At 33.5% G+C, this 19,700-nt stretch overlaps 1 protein-coding gene across 1 annotated transcript in view; it reads left to right on the top strand.

The window, feature by feature from the left end:
- The window catches only part of LOC114326342 (cytochrome P450 CYP12A2-like), a 76,319-nt gene extending 72,751 nt beyond the window's left edge, over positions 1-3,568 (top strand). Inside the window, exon 9 of the mRNA XM_050654216.1 lies at positions 3,301-3,568. Coding sequence (XP_050510173.1) covers positions 3,301-3,411 — 111 coding nt within the window. The 3' untranslated portion in view covers positions 3,412-3,568. The remainder of the gene's footprint in view (positions 1-3,300) is intronic.
- Positions 3,569-19,700: the final 16,132 nt, after the last annotated feature.

Here is a 19,700-nt window from a genome sequence, read left to right as displayed (position 1 = left end):
CGGTAATCATATCAAGAATCGTATTTCTCAGTAGGTAGGTATTTTGTATAGGTATTCCGATATAATAACGACCTTTACGAAGTAATCAGAGTAATCAAAGTAATCAAAGTAGATACAATAGTTGTTACTAGCTCTGTTACGATTGGTACGAAGTAATCAGAGTAATCAAAGTAATCAAAGTAATTAAAATAGATACAATAGTCGTTACTCGCTCTAATCAGTGGCGGCCCGTGAGGTAGTGCCATAGAGCCATGGCACTACCTTGCTAACTATGCAGAAACATATTTTTTATCTTAAAAACATTTTAATGCCTGTTTATTTTTTTTGTGAATATTTCTCTTTATTTTTATAAATTATATCAAATCTGGCAACTGTGTACCGCAATGCAAATCTACTGACTCTGGCCACCCACAGCTGACCGGATAAAGGATGAAAATCATAAAAATCCCAGTGCCGAACGGCATAGTGGCTCGTGAGAAAAGAGAAAGATTGTATGAGCATCCTGTGTAAGTGACAGAGAGAGAGCGGTATTGCACTTTTAACATACGTTTAAATTGGAGTCTCCGTGCCAGGCTCGAAATCTCGAAAAGGAAGTTAGTGGATCTTAAGATACAATGTTTTAGATCTACATATTTCTAGTTTCTTTACGCGTTCGCTTGACGCTATTGTGTTTATTGTCTACTACTGTATTGTATATTTGTGTTTATACTCTACTATATTTTTTAATTTGTAATTATTAGTTAGTGCGTTGTGATCGTGGGTGTCGTAGGTATAAAAATAATATTTTGATTATTTTCTACGTTTAATTTATTTATTGACAATGAATCAAATTAGTATATTAAAAAACTCTTTTGGTGGTTTTTCGTTAGAAAAAAAACTACAAATTAAAGAACTCGGTCGGCCTTTACCCGATTTAAAAATTGAAAAACAAAGTGGAAATGGACAAAAACTTCGCTGTCGTAAGTTTAATAAAATTATTTATGATAAAAATAGCTGGTTGTGTGGTTGCGAACAAACTAATAAGCTCTTCTGTTTTGTATGCGTTTTGTTTGGAGGTGACGAGACTTGGTCAAACAAAGGCACCGATGATCTTGTACATATATGGGAGAAATTGAAATCCCATGAAAAATCTAAAGTGCACATGAATAACGTTTTTAGCTTTTCAATGCTTGGTAAGTTAAATATAAAAACCCAATTAAATTCAGCTTATCGTGATACTCTAATTAAACATAATGAACAGGTAGATAAGAATCGATATTTTTTTTTATTTATATTTTATATCCTTTTTGACCATATCGTAAAACCGCCACAAAAAATTTAGGCAGCTGCCCGGATTCTGGCACTACCTTCCTAAAGTTATACGAGCCGCCACTGGCTCTAATACGATTGTTATGAAGTAACGGAAGTAATCAGAGTAATCAAAGTGGATACAATAGTCGTTACTAGCTCTGATACGATTGGTACGAAGTAACGAAGTAATCAGAGTAATCAAAGTAACGATTTACCTCTCTGTATAGTAATCGTTACTTTCTGTATTCGTAAGTAACGAGTACTTTGTAACGAATAGTTACTTTTTCAACATCACTAGTACAGGACAGCATTGCCCCTCAATTTGAGTTCTCGTCCTCCTTCTTGGTTCAATTTCCTGACCGGGATGAATGGGTAGAACGAGAACCTACACTAATCTGTCGGAATGGGCTCACCTGGTTCACAGATGCGTCCAGGATGGACGAGCGGGCAGGTGCGGGAGCGTATGCATCGGTCTTTCAGGCCGAAATCTTTGCGATCCTGGTATGTACTCAAGAGATTAAAGACAGGGCTTGCTCAGGTAGGACCATCTCTATCTGTACTGACAGCCAGGCAGCGCTAAGGGCTTTTGAAGTGCCCAATATCAGCTCTAAGCTGGCTCTTGAGTGCAATAGAGCACTGAATGATGTTGCTCTGACCAACAGGGTTAGGTTGGTATGGGTACCGGGACACACAGGTGTGGAAAGCAAAGAACGCCCTGGCAAGACGGAGCTCATCCACACTGCCTGTTAGACCCAAACCTGTGATTGGGGTGCCCTTCAGTACTGGTCGGGGTTAGTCTCAGGGAGCTTCTTCTGCGGAGGTTCCAGGACTCCTGGGCCAGTTGTGGAGTTTTGAGACAGGCTAGGATCCACACCTGGAGCCATCCAAAAGTCTTACAGTCCAACTGTGTAGATCGTAGAAGATGCTCCCTGGTGATCAGTAGGCTCACCGGCCACTGTAGACTCCGACGGCACCTTCATATTCTTGGATTCTATGTAATGAGGAGGAGGAAACCTCCTTACATGTCCTCTGGGAATGCCCGGCATTGGCCTATCAGAGGTGGCAGATCCTGGGATTAGCATCTGTGCAGCCGAGCCAGGTGTGGGAGTTGTCTTTGAAGAGACTTGTGGATTTCTGTGAGGCCATAAGGTTTATGGGGGATTAGACGTTCGGGGTGGCATCGTCAGGAGGAGCTTAGATTTGCAGGCCCTGCTAATTCTGACAGATATGTGAGCCCAGTGCAGCCTAGACCCCAGAAACGCCGAAGGCCAGGTTCTTATGGATCTGGTCCGTAAGATAGGGGTGATACAATGAAGTCGCCGTAGGAGGTCTAAGTGTCTGAAGGGCTCACAAGTAGGCCCTGCCCCGAAATACCATACCATACCATCCACCATCCTAGATACCTTATAAACTTTTCAAATCAATTCGACTAAATATTCCTATAATAGGAGATAAGTGGATAAAGGTCATATGTCACATTTTTTGAGAAAATTGTTTTATTAGCTTTTTGTTCTTGTAATATGCTCTTTAACCTGTTAAAATTTTAAAATTACCTATTTTTAGCAAAATAAAAATAACAGGAAAGTATTAAAGCAATATGTCACACAATGATTTCCGAATTGTGGTGGATAAAGGTATTATGTCCAAAATTGCGTTTGGACATCATACTTTTATCCATGTCAAATGTGTAAATATGGAGAATTTTTTACTACTTACTATTTGGATAAAGGTAATATGTCCACAAAATTTGAAATATTTTAGGTAACTTTTTTTAAATTTAATGTAAAGCGTAAAAAAGTACCTTCAGATACCTGTTTAAAAAAGTATAGCAATGCAAATTTATAAAACAAATAATTAACTTGGAACAAAAGACACTAAAATGCTCATTACTCAAAAACATTATTTTGTGACAGATGACCTTTATCCACTTATGTCTTCTATTGTTAGATAGATACCTAAGTAGGTACTAAGTTATAATTTATAATAAGTAAACCAATTTTATATTTGCAGATGATCAGAAATTTTGAATTATCTTGGGACCAGCCAGACTTGAGATTTGAAGCTAGGTTGTTATACGGTTTCATAGACCCACTTAAACTTACCCTTAAAGAACTAAAGTGAAGAAAAAAACCTAAAACTAAGAAGACTGAGTTATCTTAATTGGTTTATTTTAATATGTAGATATTGTGTGTTCATGGAAAACTGTGTAAATATTTAGATGTTTTAAACAAAGATTGTGTAGGTAGATAACTTATTTTTATTAAAAATGGAAAAGGCAGTTTCTGTTTTTATTTGATTCAGAGTTGGACCACGATCTCCAGATAGCTATTTCTGCATCTCATGCGTCGTCGGTGGAGCTATGCAGTCACAACTCTAAAACCAAATATCAACAGGGAAATTAGCGCAGTCTATTTAAGGGAAATCAGCGCGAAGCAATGATTCCACCTCAGACGCAAAACAGCGACTTATTTTTATTGAATTTAATTATTGACGATTATATTTAAGTAGGTACCTAATCTTATTTCAAATTGTTCAGTCATGTTTGTATAACTATAATAATAATTTTAATTATTATAACTAATTTTTATTATAAGTATCTACGATTATTTTTTAATGATTTTAACTTCCAATCGTATAGTAAGATTTTTGATCACGTGTTTAATTCTGACCAATCAGATTTATTATTTCATCGGTAATTTTCTACTGTAGAAAATTACAGTGATTATTTCATTCATAGGATATTCTGAGTTTAGTTCTAGCAGCCGTAGAGGTAACATCGTTTAATAGTGGCTTGTGAATTTAACCAATATAAGTTAAAAGTTAAACAGTTTTTATTGTAAACACAACTGTAAGTAGAAAAACTTAATTTTTAAAAAAGAAATACAATTTACATTTCAACGTTCTACTCAATCGAAACCAGAATATTGCCTTAGAACAGTTGAATAGTTTTTACTATAAACACACCTGTAAGGAGAAAAACCCAATTTTTAAACAAGAAATACAATCTACATTTCAGCGATCTACTTAATTGAAACTTGAGTATTGCCTTAGACAAAAACTTAAGTAATTAGTGGTACCTTTAATAGTACGGTTAATATTACTATAATGGATTTAAATTGTCAGGCATGCCATAAAATTATAACACCGACAGATGGTAGCAAACTGGAATGTTCTGGATGCAAAACAACATGGCACGGTGTTTGTGCTCAACCTCAACCCTTAAATTTTTCACCTGCAACCTTGTTGACATGGAAGTGTCAAAATTGTACCACAGAAGCAGATGCTAGCACAATGCACTTCAACGCAATTATGGCTCAGCTTGCTAATTTAAGTAACGCTATCGCAACATGTAACACTCGAATGTCTGACTTACATAATTTAGTAAATTCTCAGTCGACAAAAATTGACGCTTGCATCTCGGAAATAGCGGTTCTAAGAAGAGAAAACGAACAGCTAAAAATTAAAATCCAGAAAATAGAATCCTCTCCTCCCGAAAATATCCTTATAGAGCTGGCTGATAGAAAACAAAGGGAAAAAAATGTTTTGCTCATGGGTGTTCCAGAAAATACAGAATCCGATGAAGTTAATGCACAACAAATATTAAATCAGGTAGCTCCTAACTTACAAATAGCTTCGCATCGCCGGCTTGGCTTTCCTCGCCAAGATATGAAACCAAGGCCGCTGAAAGTTACTATGATGTCCAGTGAAGATGCCCTTTTTGTTCTTAAAAATAAATCTAAACTGAATCAAAACTCAAACTCAAACACATACATAAAACAAGATCTGACACCTTGCCAGTCAAAATATCTAGCTGAATTACGAACAGAGCTACAAAGTCGTATAGATAATGGGGAGAAAAATTTAACGATTAGATACATAAACAAAATACCTAGAATTACTACAAGAGGAACAACCAAACGTGATAGAGAGGAACAGGAATCACCTAGACGTGAAAAGGGACTCAAGACTTCAAAGCCTGCTTTATGTGGGGCAAACTCATCTGTACCTGAATAGCAATCATTCAAAATAGTATTTTGGAACTGTCAAGGATTTGCCAATCTGGATGAATTTGTTAGAGATTACGATGATTTTTCGGTTTTATGTCTTACTGAAACATGGCTACTTAATGAGTGTAATAATTTGTCAATTGTTTTGTCATCCTATAATGTTATAAGTAGTCCTGCTTCGAAAGAGAAATCCGTGGGCAGAGCAAGCGGTGGTATCTACATATTTTATAAAAATGTATACAACTGTGTAATTTTAGAAAAAACACCGTGGTGGCTATTTTGCAGACTGGTTTCTCCTTCGGAAGAGTCTATTATTATTTGCACAGTATATTTTAAACCGTCCTTAGATATTGTGTATATTCTAGAACTTTTTCAAGTATCTCTGTCGGAAATTCTAGAAAACCATTTCGATGTTCCGCTTCTAATTGGCGGTGACTTTAACAGTAGAATATCAGATATTGGAGAAGTTCCGCCAGAGATGCTGGAGGGCACAAATCTATCGGAGTATCGTCTAAGCAATGACATGGTTTTAAATACTAAGGGGCGCCATATTATTGACTTCATGAACACCAACTCTTTCTGTCTACTTAATGGGAGGACTGAGTCTGATACACCGGCACAATTTACTCACATTAGCAAAGCTGGAAATAGTGTAATTGACTTAGCATTTATCCAGAACAGTGCAATACCTATTATCCAAGATTTATGTGTAATGAACCATAACAGCCCTTCTGACCACTTTGGTATACTGGTAACTTGCGTTTCCGACTTTTTTCGAGAAAGTCGTTTCAAAAAAGCACTTCCTATACAAAAAAAAACTATATATCAATGGAATACTGACCTTGCCTTTTTCTATAAAATTTCTATGCAACATTCGAATAAAACGTCTCTTTCTATAAATATTGATGCACAGGAACTATACAATAATCTAATGTCAGCAATTAAAGAAACTGCTTCGCAATTACAACTTTGTAAAGAAAAATCTTTCCCGTCGTGTATCAGGCAAAGTCCTCCATGGTTTGATCATGAATGTACCTCAGCTAAAAACAACATGAAACAAAGCCTCAAAACAGCTAAATCAAATAACTTCCGCGACCCCTATAAAACAAATTTTTTGACATCAAAAAAAGCCTATAGACAAATAATTAAAAAGAAAAAACATATATATTTTCATAACCTGTATTCTCAACTTGCAAACAGCAGGGACTCCAAAACATTCTGGTCAGTGATTAGGAAATTTCGGAAAAATCACAATACTTCTTTTATCGATGTAGACGTATGGGAGCAATTTTATTCGAATATATATCCCCCAAAACTATATCATAATGCCCGTTTTTTTGATGCAAGACATCCCATTTTTGACGCTATTATAACCAGTGACGAAATATATAGAGTCCTAAATAACTGTCCCAATCGTAAAGCACCTGGAACTGACCATATTTCTTATGAATTCTTTAAAAATCTTCCAAATAATTGGATACTGTATTTAACGGGCATGTTTAATAGAATACTGGAAACAACCATTACGCCGCATATTTAAAAAGGGCAACAGAGATGATCCAGCAAACTATAGAGGTATTGCCTTACTTAATTGTGTTGAAAAAATATTTACTAATATTTTGTTAAACAGACTCAGAGATTGGGTTGAAGTAAATAATGTTCTTCCCGAATGTCAGTCGGGTTTCAGGGGATCAAGGGGTTGCATTGATAATGTATTCACCCTCACTTCTGCTGTACAACTGCAACTACGACTGAAAAAACGCAAAGTGTACGCTGCCTTTGTAGATTATAAGCGGGCTTTTGACTCCATTATCCATCATTTGCTGTGGCAAAAGCTATTTGGCCTTGGGGTGAGTTCTAAAATAATAGCCATTTTGAAAAACATTTATGATAATGCTAGGATGTACATCAAAACTCCAAACGGCTACACAAGACCATTTGATATTTCAACAGGAGTCTTACAGGGTGAACCTTTGAGTCCACTATTATTTAGTTTATTTATTGCGGATATAGAACAGTTTTTTATTAGTCAAGGATCACAAGGTATCTCCATTGATAGCCAAAATCAAATAATAATGCTATTGTATGCTGATGATTTGGTCATTCTTTGTGACTCGGAAGTTGAACTCGGTAAAAATTTAAGTTATCTAGAAAAATACAGTGACAAAAACCAGCTAACTGTAAATGTTGGCAAAACCAAAATTCTTCCATTTGCCCGAAGCGGTCAAATTGGCAATAAAGGCGTTAAGTTCCTATATAAGAATGAAAAAATAGAAGTTGTTAACAAATTTGTATATCTTGGAGTCACCCTAACCACAACATCACTTTTTAAAGCAATGGCCGATACAACAGTGGAAAGAGCAAAACACGCAATTGGTAACGTGATAGGGTTAATGGCTAAAACCAAAATGAATTCTTGGACATCTCGTGTGCAACTTTTCGATTCGCTAGTTCAAAGCCTTGTTATGAACTGTGTGCCCGTTTGGGGAATGAGATATGCTGACCAGTTAGAAAGAATACAAATAACTTTCTTTAAAAAACTTTTACATCTCAGTATCAATACACCTGATTATGCTGTTAGGTTGGAGACAGGAAGAGTAAAAATTTCTTTTACTATTTTCAAGCTAACTTTAAATTGGCTTATCAAGCTATCGCAAATGCATGATTTAAGACTTCCTCTTATTTGTTTTCTGCGTCAGCTTCAAATTTCTTCAGCAAATAATTCAATAAATACGAACAGATACAACTGGGTTTCACAGTTTAAGCAATATTTTCAAATATTAGATTATGAATTTTCTTGGGATGAAAACATCTCTGATTGGCTATTAAAAAACAAGAAAAGCATGTTAAAAAAGTATATGGATATGCTTCATCAAGAAGACATTCAAGCAGTCTCCATGTCAACATTCTCAACTATTTACAAACATTTATCCGTAGATACCTCAGTACAGAAATATCTGGAATTTCAAATTCCCATAAAATACATTCGTGCCATGGCGCAACTTCGAACATCCATTCGCCATGTGTTAAAATTTACCTATAATGGTATAACATATCATATACGACCATCTGAAATCTGTACTATTTGTAACACAAACAAGTTGGAAACTCTTGAACATTTACTGTTTGAATGTCCCATTTACAGTTCAATGAAACCGGTTAATATGGCCCCCCTTAATAATTGCACCGACCTTATTGGTTGTCTTAATAATGTAACTATATCTCTGAAAGCAATTTCAATATATATTTGGAATATCATAAAACTTAGATCTTTTGTTTTAAATGAATAAGCTTCAGTTTCTCCTTCATTGGTGTTTATTTAAGAAAACAAGCCTCCATTTCAGTTAGTAATAGCGATTAACTTTTGTTTAAATTTGTTAATAGTTACTTATGTTCTAGACTAGTTGTTAGTTATATTCTGTACTTCAGTTTCTCCTTCATTGGTGTTTATTAAAAAAACCAAGTTCTCCATTTCAGTTAGTGATAGCGCTTAACTTTTGTTTAAATTTGTTAATAGTTATTTATGTTCTAGACTAGTTGTTAGTTATATTCTGTACTTACTAAACTCATTGTTATAAAACTGTAGTTTTTAAAAACAATAAATGTCTATCTATCTATCTATCTATCTATTCATAGGATATTCTGACCAATAGAAAGCTACAGAGATGCAAATTAAGGTGATAATTTTTGATAATCTCCCGTGGTTAAGCATATTACGTCAGATGCCCTTAGTTACTACGAAAAAATACATTCAGTGACATTAATGACAATTAATGTTTTAAAACTTATAAAAGTGATGACTTTCAATCGTCAAATATTTATAAAAACTGTGTGTTTAATGGTACTTGCATAAATAAAGTACAATAAAATTTTGGTTTTGAACAGTTTTATTCATGAAATAATCGCAACAAATTGCACTCGACCTCTGAAATTAATATAGAATTTTTGCTCTCGTGACACTTTGACATAATTTTACTCGCCTTCGGCTCGTGAAATTAAAACTGTCAAAGTGTCACTCGGGAAAAATTCAATAATTTCAGAGCTCTTATGCAATTACTACTGAGAATTTTTTTAAGTAGATTGTTTCTGTTTAATTGCAACCAGTTTCCTAGTTTTGACAACTGTCACATTTAAGAAAATATCCATAATATACTTTTAGTTCTGCATCTAATGTCAAATTGTCACGAGAAGAACACAAATAGGCAAATTTAAGCTCTCGATTTACTTCGGTAAGATTATTTCATGAATAAAACTGTATTTATAAATAAATTAACTAATGTTTTATTAATATCTTCATCTAAATATTTGCTAAACTGTGCTTTTCACTTTAACAAGTTGAAAAATGTGTGTCACATTAATTGGGATCAATGTCTTCTTCTTCTTAAAGTTCCCTCTCCTATCGGAGGTTGGATATCATAATGGCTATGGTCACTTTGTTGGCTGCTGCTCTGAATAGTTGTAATGAACTACAGTTAAACCATTCTCTAAGGTTCCTCAGCCAGGAGATGCGTCTTCTTCCTATGCCTCTTCTTCCTTGGATCCTTCCTTGCATAATAATTCTCAGCAACTCATATTTTTCTCCTCTGGTAATGTGACCCAAATATTCCAGTTTTCTAGTTTTTATAAAAACTAAAAAACTATAGTTATATAAAAACTAGTTATATAAAAACTAGAAAACTGGATCAATGTCACTGACTGTTTTTATAAAGACTTGAATTTTATATGTAAGTATTAAAAATAATCTTACGAATATCACACGACAGTAAGAATAAATAAGAAAATAATGCTTAATTTTTTCTCAAAATTGTTGTCATTGAGCAATAGCCACTCGAGCCCTGCGGGCTCTCGTGTCTATTGCCAGACAACAAATTTTCGAAAAACTGTCGCATTATTGTCAATTTATTCTCACTCTCTTGTGATATTATACCCGAAAATTTTTGGGAGATACACCTGCATATCAAGTCACCTAGGGCTCGATAACACGGAAAGAGTTCCACCAGAGCTCATATCCTTTTGATACCGTAGGTATCTGGGATGAGTCAATTTTCCCCTTAGACGGAGTGTGAGCCGTATGGCTAAATCTGGATAAGTAATTATTATTATCAAAAATGAATAACCATTTTCAATTTCGTTGCAACACGAAACTACAGCTGCATTATATTCTAGTTCAATCAGAGAGTGCAGCAAGCACCTCTACATCGAGGCACATATCAGAGAGAGCAGCATTATGAGGACAAACCCCGGCGTGCAGTTACGGATTCCAACGAACGAAATGGCAGGGATGCCCTAGCGGCAACTGCTAGCAAAAGACTAAGTTTTCAATTTAATAGCACATAAAATAATACTAAAAATATTACTGTACATCCCACCAGATTGAAAACAATGGGAACCTTCTCTGGTTACACCTCCGAGGCTTCTAAAATTTGCAAGCCATAACGAATGCTGAGTAAAGAAGATAAGGGCATTTTACAATTTATAATTCACGTCCCAATATTATAATTATTACTAATTGTAATTTATAACTTTGACTTTGGGAAACCGGCTTACCGTTGTTTCATAGATCTACAAAAGACATTCGACCGTGTAGAGCTGAATGATGTTCACCTGTTATATAAAGAAACATCTTCTTCTTCTAGTGCCGACTCCACTAATGAACAGTACCCTCTATTTAAGTTATATAGCAGAGGAGAATTAATGGTAGATGAATGAAATATCCTCGTAGTTGTTGTTGTTGTTTGTTTGGGTTTATATGACTGCGGACACTAAATCCATTCGCCAATTTTACTATTTTTTATTTTATTAGTCATTTTTTCGTATCTTATACTAAAACTAATACTAATATAATAAACAATTCTACTAATAAATAATTATTTTTGTATTTTTTTTTTAATAATTTTTTATATATATATATATATATATATATATATATATTTTTATTAATTTTTTTCCAAATGATGTTCTCAGAGTTCCACAGTAAAAACTGCAACATTCTTCTTTAGCCCTCTACTTCATTCGAAAGCTATTTTACTATGGACTGTCCAAGTTCGTCATTCATTTTTATCTACATATTTTTTTTATATTTTTTTAATTATTATATTTTTTTTTTCTATTTTTTTTATATATCTTTTTTTATATTTTTTCTTTCTTTTTTTTTTATTTTTTTATTTTTTTTTTAATTTTTATTTTATTTTTTTTTTTTATATATTTCTTTTCTTTTTTTTTCTTTTCTTTTCTTTTCTTTTTCTTTTAACATATAACAATTTACAAAAAATACTTACTCTATATTTTACAATTACAATTTAAGCTTAATATCTAAAATATGTTTATACAATAGTCGGTATACCAACTCATTATTTTCTAATGTTAATAAATAATTTAAATTAATGGGATGGTGGACATCAGTCAAAGAATACAGTGAATTTAAAAACATATTAACTTTATTAGAGATAAGAGAACAGGTCAAAATTTTGTGTTGTAGATTGCCCAACTGTCCACAAATACATTGTGGACTATCAGCTATATTAATTTTAAATAAATATGATGGAGTAAGACAGTGGTCAAATCTCATTCTGCATATGGTTCTTATCATATCTTTTGTCGACTCCATTTTAGAAAACCAAGGTTTATCCGTTATATAGTTTCTGATTGATCTGTAGTGGTTTCCTGTATTTACGTTTTCATCAATATACCTTTCTTTCCATTCTTTCTTAACCTCTTTGAATAAATTTGATTCAATATCTTTTGGCGTACAAAGATAATGGGTTAATACTCCTTGTGTCACCGCGTTTTTAGCCAATTCATCTACCATTTCATTTCCAGTTATTCCACAGTGGCTTTTAACCCATGCCAACTTAACAGACTTTCCTTGTTGCTGAAGTTCTTTAATTTTATTTATGATATATAATTCAATGTAGTTCACTTTTGATTTAGGATTTATAGCACTAATTTTACTAAGAGAACTTTTACTGTCACTAAAAATTATAAACTTTGAATGATTTATATTAGATAAATATTTTAGTGCTTCCATTATCGCTATTAATTCAGCTGTGTATATACTCATAATAGAATTTAGTTTAAACATTTTACTAATTTTATTACTGCTATCCCAATAGGCACATCCCACACCTTCAATATTTTTTGATGCATCTGTATATAGCATACAATAATCTTTGAACATTTGTGAACTGTCGGAGATAAACACTAATTTTCTTAAAGATATAGGCAACTTGCTATAGTCCCTTAAAAAGTATACCTGAACTTGTTCCATACTATTAAAGTCAATATTATAATTTGGGTTTATGTCATATTTATAAAGTTGTTTATCATATATTGTCATTTTTGAATATAAATCTACCATATTTAGAGTTTTCTTTTTTATCCAATATTTTTCTGTCAAGTCTGCTAAAAACAGTTGATCCTCGTAGTTATATTAGTGAATAATCACAATACTTTTTTTTAATTAGGGGTACCTATATGAATAAAATATCTTTTTAGTTAAATTTGTAAATAATCACAATACATATTTTAAATATTTTATTAATAAACTACTATATTGTGATTTTTAAAGACATACAAACACATAACAATATCAAAGATTAAAGTACAATAATAAACCTTCGACTACAAGACAAGATCCCCCTTAAATGCACCTTAATTAAATAAAAATTTCAGTTGAAATGAAAGTTGAAGCGTTGACTGATAAATATACTGTATTTATCAATCAACGGTTGAAGTGTTGAACCACAGTATTAACACAAAATACATTGGGTGATGTATTCTGTAAAATTTGTTATCCCTTATCTATGGTACTGTGGTTTGACACATTCAAACAGCTTCGCCTCGCACATGCGCAGTTTACGGACATTTGACGGATCGGGTCCCTGTAATTAATCGTACCTGATTTTTTCCTGGCTATCCAATGGCGACCTTTGCTTTGACCTTGACCTTCAACGGACGTCATCTTCTAGAGTTTCGAGAGTTTTCGGCATTAAATTGATATAAACAGATTACTCATGGGTTTGTGGGATCGCTAAACACGAATATGCCATCAGAATTGACCTCCAGAGGACGTGGTGGGCCACTGTGAGGGACGTCATCTTCTAGAGTTTCGATGGTTTTCGGCATTTAATTGATGCAAATAAATTACTGGAGGGTTTTTTGAGGTCACTTAACACGAATATGCCACCAGAACCGACTCCCGGAGCACCTGGTTTCCAAGGTCAATGAAAGGCGCTCCTGGAGTTTCGAGGGTCTTTGGTACTATATTAATGCAATCGGATTAGTTATAGGTTTGTGGAGTTGCTGAACACGAATACGTGATCAGCACAGACACAGGAGCACCTGGTGCCCAAGACAGGATATCTTCTGAAGTTGAAAACCTAAGAGCAATCCATTTGATTCCTCCGAAACGCCAGAAGATAGTATTAGGCACCAGGTGCTGCTGTGTCTGTGCTAATCACGTACTCGTGTTCAGCAACCCCAAAAACCTATAACTAATCCATTTGCATTAATGTAGTACCAAAGACCCTCAAAACTCTAGGAGCGCCTTTTATTGACCGTGGAAACCAGGTGCTCCGCGAGTCGATTCTGGTGGTATATTCGTGTGTAGTGACCTCAAAAAACCCTCTAGTAATTTATTTGCATCAATTAAATGCCGAAAACCATCGAAACTCTAGAAGATGACGTCCCTCACAGTGGCCCTGGCCACCATGTCCTCCGGAGGTCAATTCTGATGGCATATTCATGTTTAGCGATCCCACAAACCCATGAGTAATCTGTTTATATCAATTTAATGCCGAAAACTCTCGAAACTCTAGAAGATGACGTCCGTTGAAGGTCAAGGTCAAAGTAAAGGTCGCCATTGGATAGAAAGGAAAAAATCCTAGACTACTAGTATTTTTCCTTGATCAAAACTTCTACATGTTGCCAGATAACCAGTAACTCACGGAATTGGAATACCCAGCAAATCTTATAATTTTCTGAGTTTGTGCCTCTATGTCTTGAAAATCCTTCATACGATTGAGTTGTGCCCATGAGAACTTTTTATCAGGATGCTTCAAAGAGTATTTTCCCAAAGTATGAACGAAATCCACTTGGACCTAATCTCCATAAGGTTTGTACGGGGTACTTTTAAAATATTAAAAATGATAAATCGATAAATAATGTTATTCCGTCATTTTTTGAACTGTAGCCTTCCCGCAATTGCTTTTCCCTTGATAGATCGTATAAACTTAAAAAAGTAGATTTTTTACCAAAAATTTTATTTCATTATTTTTTCATGGACTATATTAGCCTTTTGATTTTCTGCTGTATTTTTGCCAAATTTTAAAAACATTGAAAATGGTAAATTCTCGATAAATAATGTTAATCACTAATTTTTTGATGAATTGTAGCCTCCCCGCAATTGCTTTTTCCTGGATGAATATCGAGTTTTTCCTGTAAACTTTATAAAACAAAGTTTTTCTACAAAAAATTTTATTTCATCCTCATGAAGGGCTGAAGGAATTGCTTGCTTTCTTTTTTCTTGCTTCTTTTCTTTTTTGTTTGAAGATGTTCATCATTTGATCTACGATTGCGTATTCACAAAAGAATACGTAATCACACAAAATTGAAGGATAGAAACAACCCATGTGTATTTTTACTTTATTCATAAATGATATAAACGTCTACACCAACGTCATTTTAATTACAAATTCAAATAAAATCCATAACAACGGAATAAAATTTATACAATTACATATAATAATACAATATAATAATTAATATACATATGAAAAAAAGAAATATATTATTATAAACAATAAAATATGCGAATGGTAAACATACATATAAATATCACAAATAACATAAATGTGCACTATTAAAAAATGTCGGAAAATACGAACCCCAACAACTGTAAATACGGACTAAATGAGTCAAATTTTATAGTTTTTAACATAAAGGTCTCTGTATTTTTATCATTTCTATATACAACATACCATGGTATCAAAAACCTGTAGAAAATTTGCTGAGAAATACAACAAAATTACAACCGATTTCAGAGATACGCCCTTTTCAATATGGCGGCTTGTCATCAGACGTCAGTTGTCATCTATCTGTCAGAAAACGATCCCCAATAACCACATGTATATAGCGATTTATAATCGATTTATTGCATTGAAAATGATACGTGATGAGAAATGAAAAAGTTTGAAAATTTATAATAGATTTCTAGATCACGCCCTTTCAGTATTTTCTTTACGTGCCATCTCCGGGACGGAGTTTGACAATCATTATGGCTATTCTGATCTTGGATGAGACTGCTCTGAATAGTTTGATTAATGTGCATCCATAACATTCCCTCAAGTTACGCAGAAATGAAAATCTTCCTATACTTCTTCTGCTTTGGATCTTCCCTTGTATAATAAATCGAAGTGTATCGTGTCTCTCACCACATATATGACTTGTTCCAGGTATTGCAGCTTTCGTGTTTTGATGGTTTCCATTATTTGCATTATCTTGTTGACTCTTCTTATGACTTTGTTGTAACTTGCTCGGTCCTGGATGTCTAGGACTAGGAACCAGAGAGACGTTATTTGCTTTTAATGTGTTAGCTCAAAGATACATGGATAATAATGTGGACGTGCGTGTTTGTTACGTTGATTTTGAAAAAGCATTTGACAAAGTAAGACATGAAAAATTAGTCCAAATTCTAAAGCCAAACAACATAGACAAAAGCGACTTAATAATAATCAATAATACACCTTTACTGTATGTGTCCACTACTATTAGGGATATAATATGTGTCCACTACTATTCAGTGTATACAGGGTGTCCCGAAACTCTACCGACAAACGAAGACAGGAGATTCTTCAGATAATTTTAAGATAATGTAACCCAATTCACTTAGTCCGAAAATGCTTCCTAAGGGAGCTAGACCTCTTTGAAGATGGCGTCTTGTAATTAGTTTTTCTTAAACACCTCCAGAACGCTTCTATTTAGAAAAACAAAAATTGGTACGCATGTTAAATTTATCTTTCAGAGGGAAATCGATTCCATCCATTGCAAATTTCTAGTACCGATCATAGGCGTCCGTTTTGGGTAGGGCAACGGTTATTTTATCGCATAACTTTTTTATCTTTAACTTTTATGCATTTGTGACACTGGATTATTAAATTGTGAAGTATTCTAGTACTAAAAGGTACTCTTGTTTTAAATCGGTAGGACACACCATTTTCTAGAAAAATCGATTTGAAAATTTTGAAAAACTAGATTATTAAATTATGAGGTATTCGAGTACTAAAAGTTACTCTTACTTTATGTTGGTAAAATACTTCGTTTTTTGTTGAAAAGTTCTTTCAATTTTTTTTCAAATTCCAAAAACGAAAAACTTTCAAATCGATTTTTCTAGAAAACAGTGTGTCCACCGACTTAAAGCAAGAGTACCTTTTAGTACTAGAATACCTCACAATTTAATAATCCGGTGTCAAAAATGCATAAAAGTTAAGGACAAAAAAGTTATGCGATAAAATACCCGTTGCTCTACCCAAAACGGACGCCTATGACCGGTACTAGAAATTTGCAATGGATGGAATCGATTCAGCTCTGAAAAGTAAATATGCATACCAATTTTCATTTTTCTAAATAGAAGCGTTCTGGAGGTATTTAAGAAAAACTAATTTCATGACGCCATCTTCAAAGAGCTCTAGCTCCCTTAAGAAGCATTTTCGGACTAGGTGAATTGGGTTAAATGGTCTTAAAATTATCAGAGGAATCTCCTGTCTGCGTTTGTCGGTAGAGTTTCTGGACACCCTGTATAGTGAATCAATTTTTGAAGCAGTATTACTATCTGAAAGTGAAGGAATAATAATTAACGGAAGAACTATTACCATAAGATATGCAGATGATACCGTGATTATGTCAAGCTCTGCTGACCAACTACAACTACTACTAAACAAGACAAGTAATTTCTGTGAAAAAGATTGACAAAAAATGAATAAAAAGACTAAATATATGACAATAACAAAGAAAACAAATATGCAAACAAACATACATTTGCGAGATATGCAAATAGAAAGAGTTTATAAATACAAATACCTGGGGACCTGGATTTCAGAAAATAATGATCAAACAACATAAATAAGGGCCAATATAGAAATAGCAAGGAATGCGTTTGTAAAACTAAAAACAATTATCTGCAGCAAAGACCTTAGATTAGAACTAAGAGTTAGAGTTCTGAAATGTTACGTGTTTTCGATATTGCAATATTGACTTGAAAAGCTGAACATTATAGCAAGAACACATAAATAAGCTGCAGTCATTTGAAATGTGTTACAGAAGGATGCTTAAAATAGCATGGAGACAAAAGAAAACAAACACAGAAGTATTGCAAGTAATGGGCAAAGAATACGAAATAGTAAACACATTAAAAATAAGAAAGTTCCAATATCTGGCACAAGTATAGCTCGAAAGATAAGAAGAGGAAGGAGTATAGGTCACAGTTGAAAAATGAAAGGGACTGATTTAAAGGCAGTTGAATAGAACTCTTCAAAGCAGTGGTAGGTAGAGTAAAGATAGTGATGAAATACGGCACTTAAAGAAGAATCCTCCAAAAAATTGGGACATGGTTACCGAAAGAAGAAAAAGATCTCACAACGAATTTTAATAGTAGTATTACTAGTAGAAATTTTCTTTAACTTTGATTTATTCATTAGGATTCAAGTCATTTTGACATTATTTTTGTAAGCAAATTCATTATAGGTCTGATATTTTTTTATGCAAAATAAAAATTATGATCGAATTTTATGTAAAATATAGGATGTATCACTAAATCTTCCAAATAAGAGAAAATTCTTTAAAAATAAAATTTTTTCAAAAATTTCTTTCATTGTCCGAAGATACAGATGTTGGAGCTCGTACAACTGCCCGCTACGAAGTCATGAAGATAACAAAAAGCAAAGGTAACTGTCATATGATTGATCAGTCATGTTTTTGATAACCAAATTGGTGTTTTTCATTTTTTTGGGGCAATGGTCCCAACAATTTCTACATTAATTGGTGTTATATCTTACTTCTATAGATAATAGACTCACTTATCTGTGCGTTTTATTAGCCCGGTGAAAAAAAATCGACCTGGTTACCATATCAGGTTCATTCACTTCTTTACCAATTCAAGTTTCAAGTTCAAGGAATGTGTAGAGAAATTTTTGTTTTTTTAATGATACGGTGTTAAATACATTGGTATAACATAAATATGTTGTTCTGAAGCTATTTTCTTGTGGCATTTTTGCAAGTAACTAGTTTTGATGGGAAATTTTACTAAAAAAATTATTTTATTAACGTTTCAATGAACTATCTTTCAATAAAGTTGTCCCAGGAACGCAACTCATAAATATTGGTAATATCATTTTGAAGTCTTCTACTTTAAAATGTATAATATATGTCTGAATTGCCGATATAAATGAGTCAGATTAAATAAATTATTAGAAGAATTTTTTTACTAAGCAACAACATTTTTGTTTAATTCATTAATATTTTTTGTATTTTGACAACGAAACCCAATTTGGGCGTCGAAACGTTAATAAAATCATTTTTTTTTTAGTAAAATTATGGTTTACTTCCCATCAAAACTAGTTAGGTATAACATATGTACGAAGATGGTTTGAGATTAATCTAGCTTCCAGCAGATGGCGCTACCTCGATATTGACATCTGTCATGTGTCAACACATTATTTATGTCGAAACATAAAGAAGGCAAGTAACTATTCTGTTTTCTGAATAATGTAAAGAGATGAATATCATAAAATTGAACTGTATGCTGGTTATGGCTAGTGTGAATTGTCAATAGCAACAACTAAATTTTGGAAAGCTGAACTTATTCGTACTCTTAAAGGTTTGGACACCAGAGATGCTTTGTTTAGCTTAAATGTGCTGGCCCAGAGATGCATGGACATGAATCAGGACATGTACTTAATGTTTTGTAGACTTTGAAACATCTACCAGAACAACACAATAAAAGTAAAAACAGAAGATGAACTAACTGACCCAATTGAAGCTGGCATAGGGATAAGACAGGGGGATTCCCTGAGTCATTTATTGTTTATCATGGATGAAATAATAAAAAAGTAAGAACTAAAAAAGGATACCAAATGGGAGCAAAACATCTTAAAATAATCTGCTATGCAGACGATACAGTACTAATACCTCAAAGTGAAGATGATTTACAACGTATGTTGCACCAATTTAATGTAAGTGCCAGAAAAGTTAAAATATTAATTCCCCCAAACAACACTAAATGCATGGATATAACAGCAAATCCAATAAGATGTACATTAGACCTGGATGATCAGATAATAGAACACGTGATGGAGTTTAAATACCTAGGCATCACATTATCTAGCTACGGAAAGCTCGAAACAGAAATGG

This window comes from Diabrotica virgifera, chromosome 6, assembly GCF_917563875.1.
Source record: "Diabrotica virgifera virgifera chromosome 6, PGI_DIABVI_V3a".
NCBI lineage: Eukaryota > Metazoa > Arthropoda > Insecta > Coleoptera > Chrysomelidae > Diabrotica > Diabrotica virgifera.
Note: the sequence above shows the minus strand (reverse complement) of the source record. Positions and strands in the feature narration are given on the sequence as shown.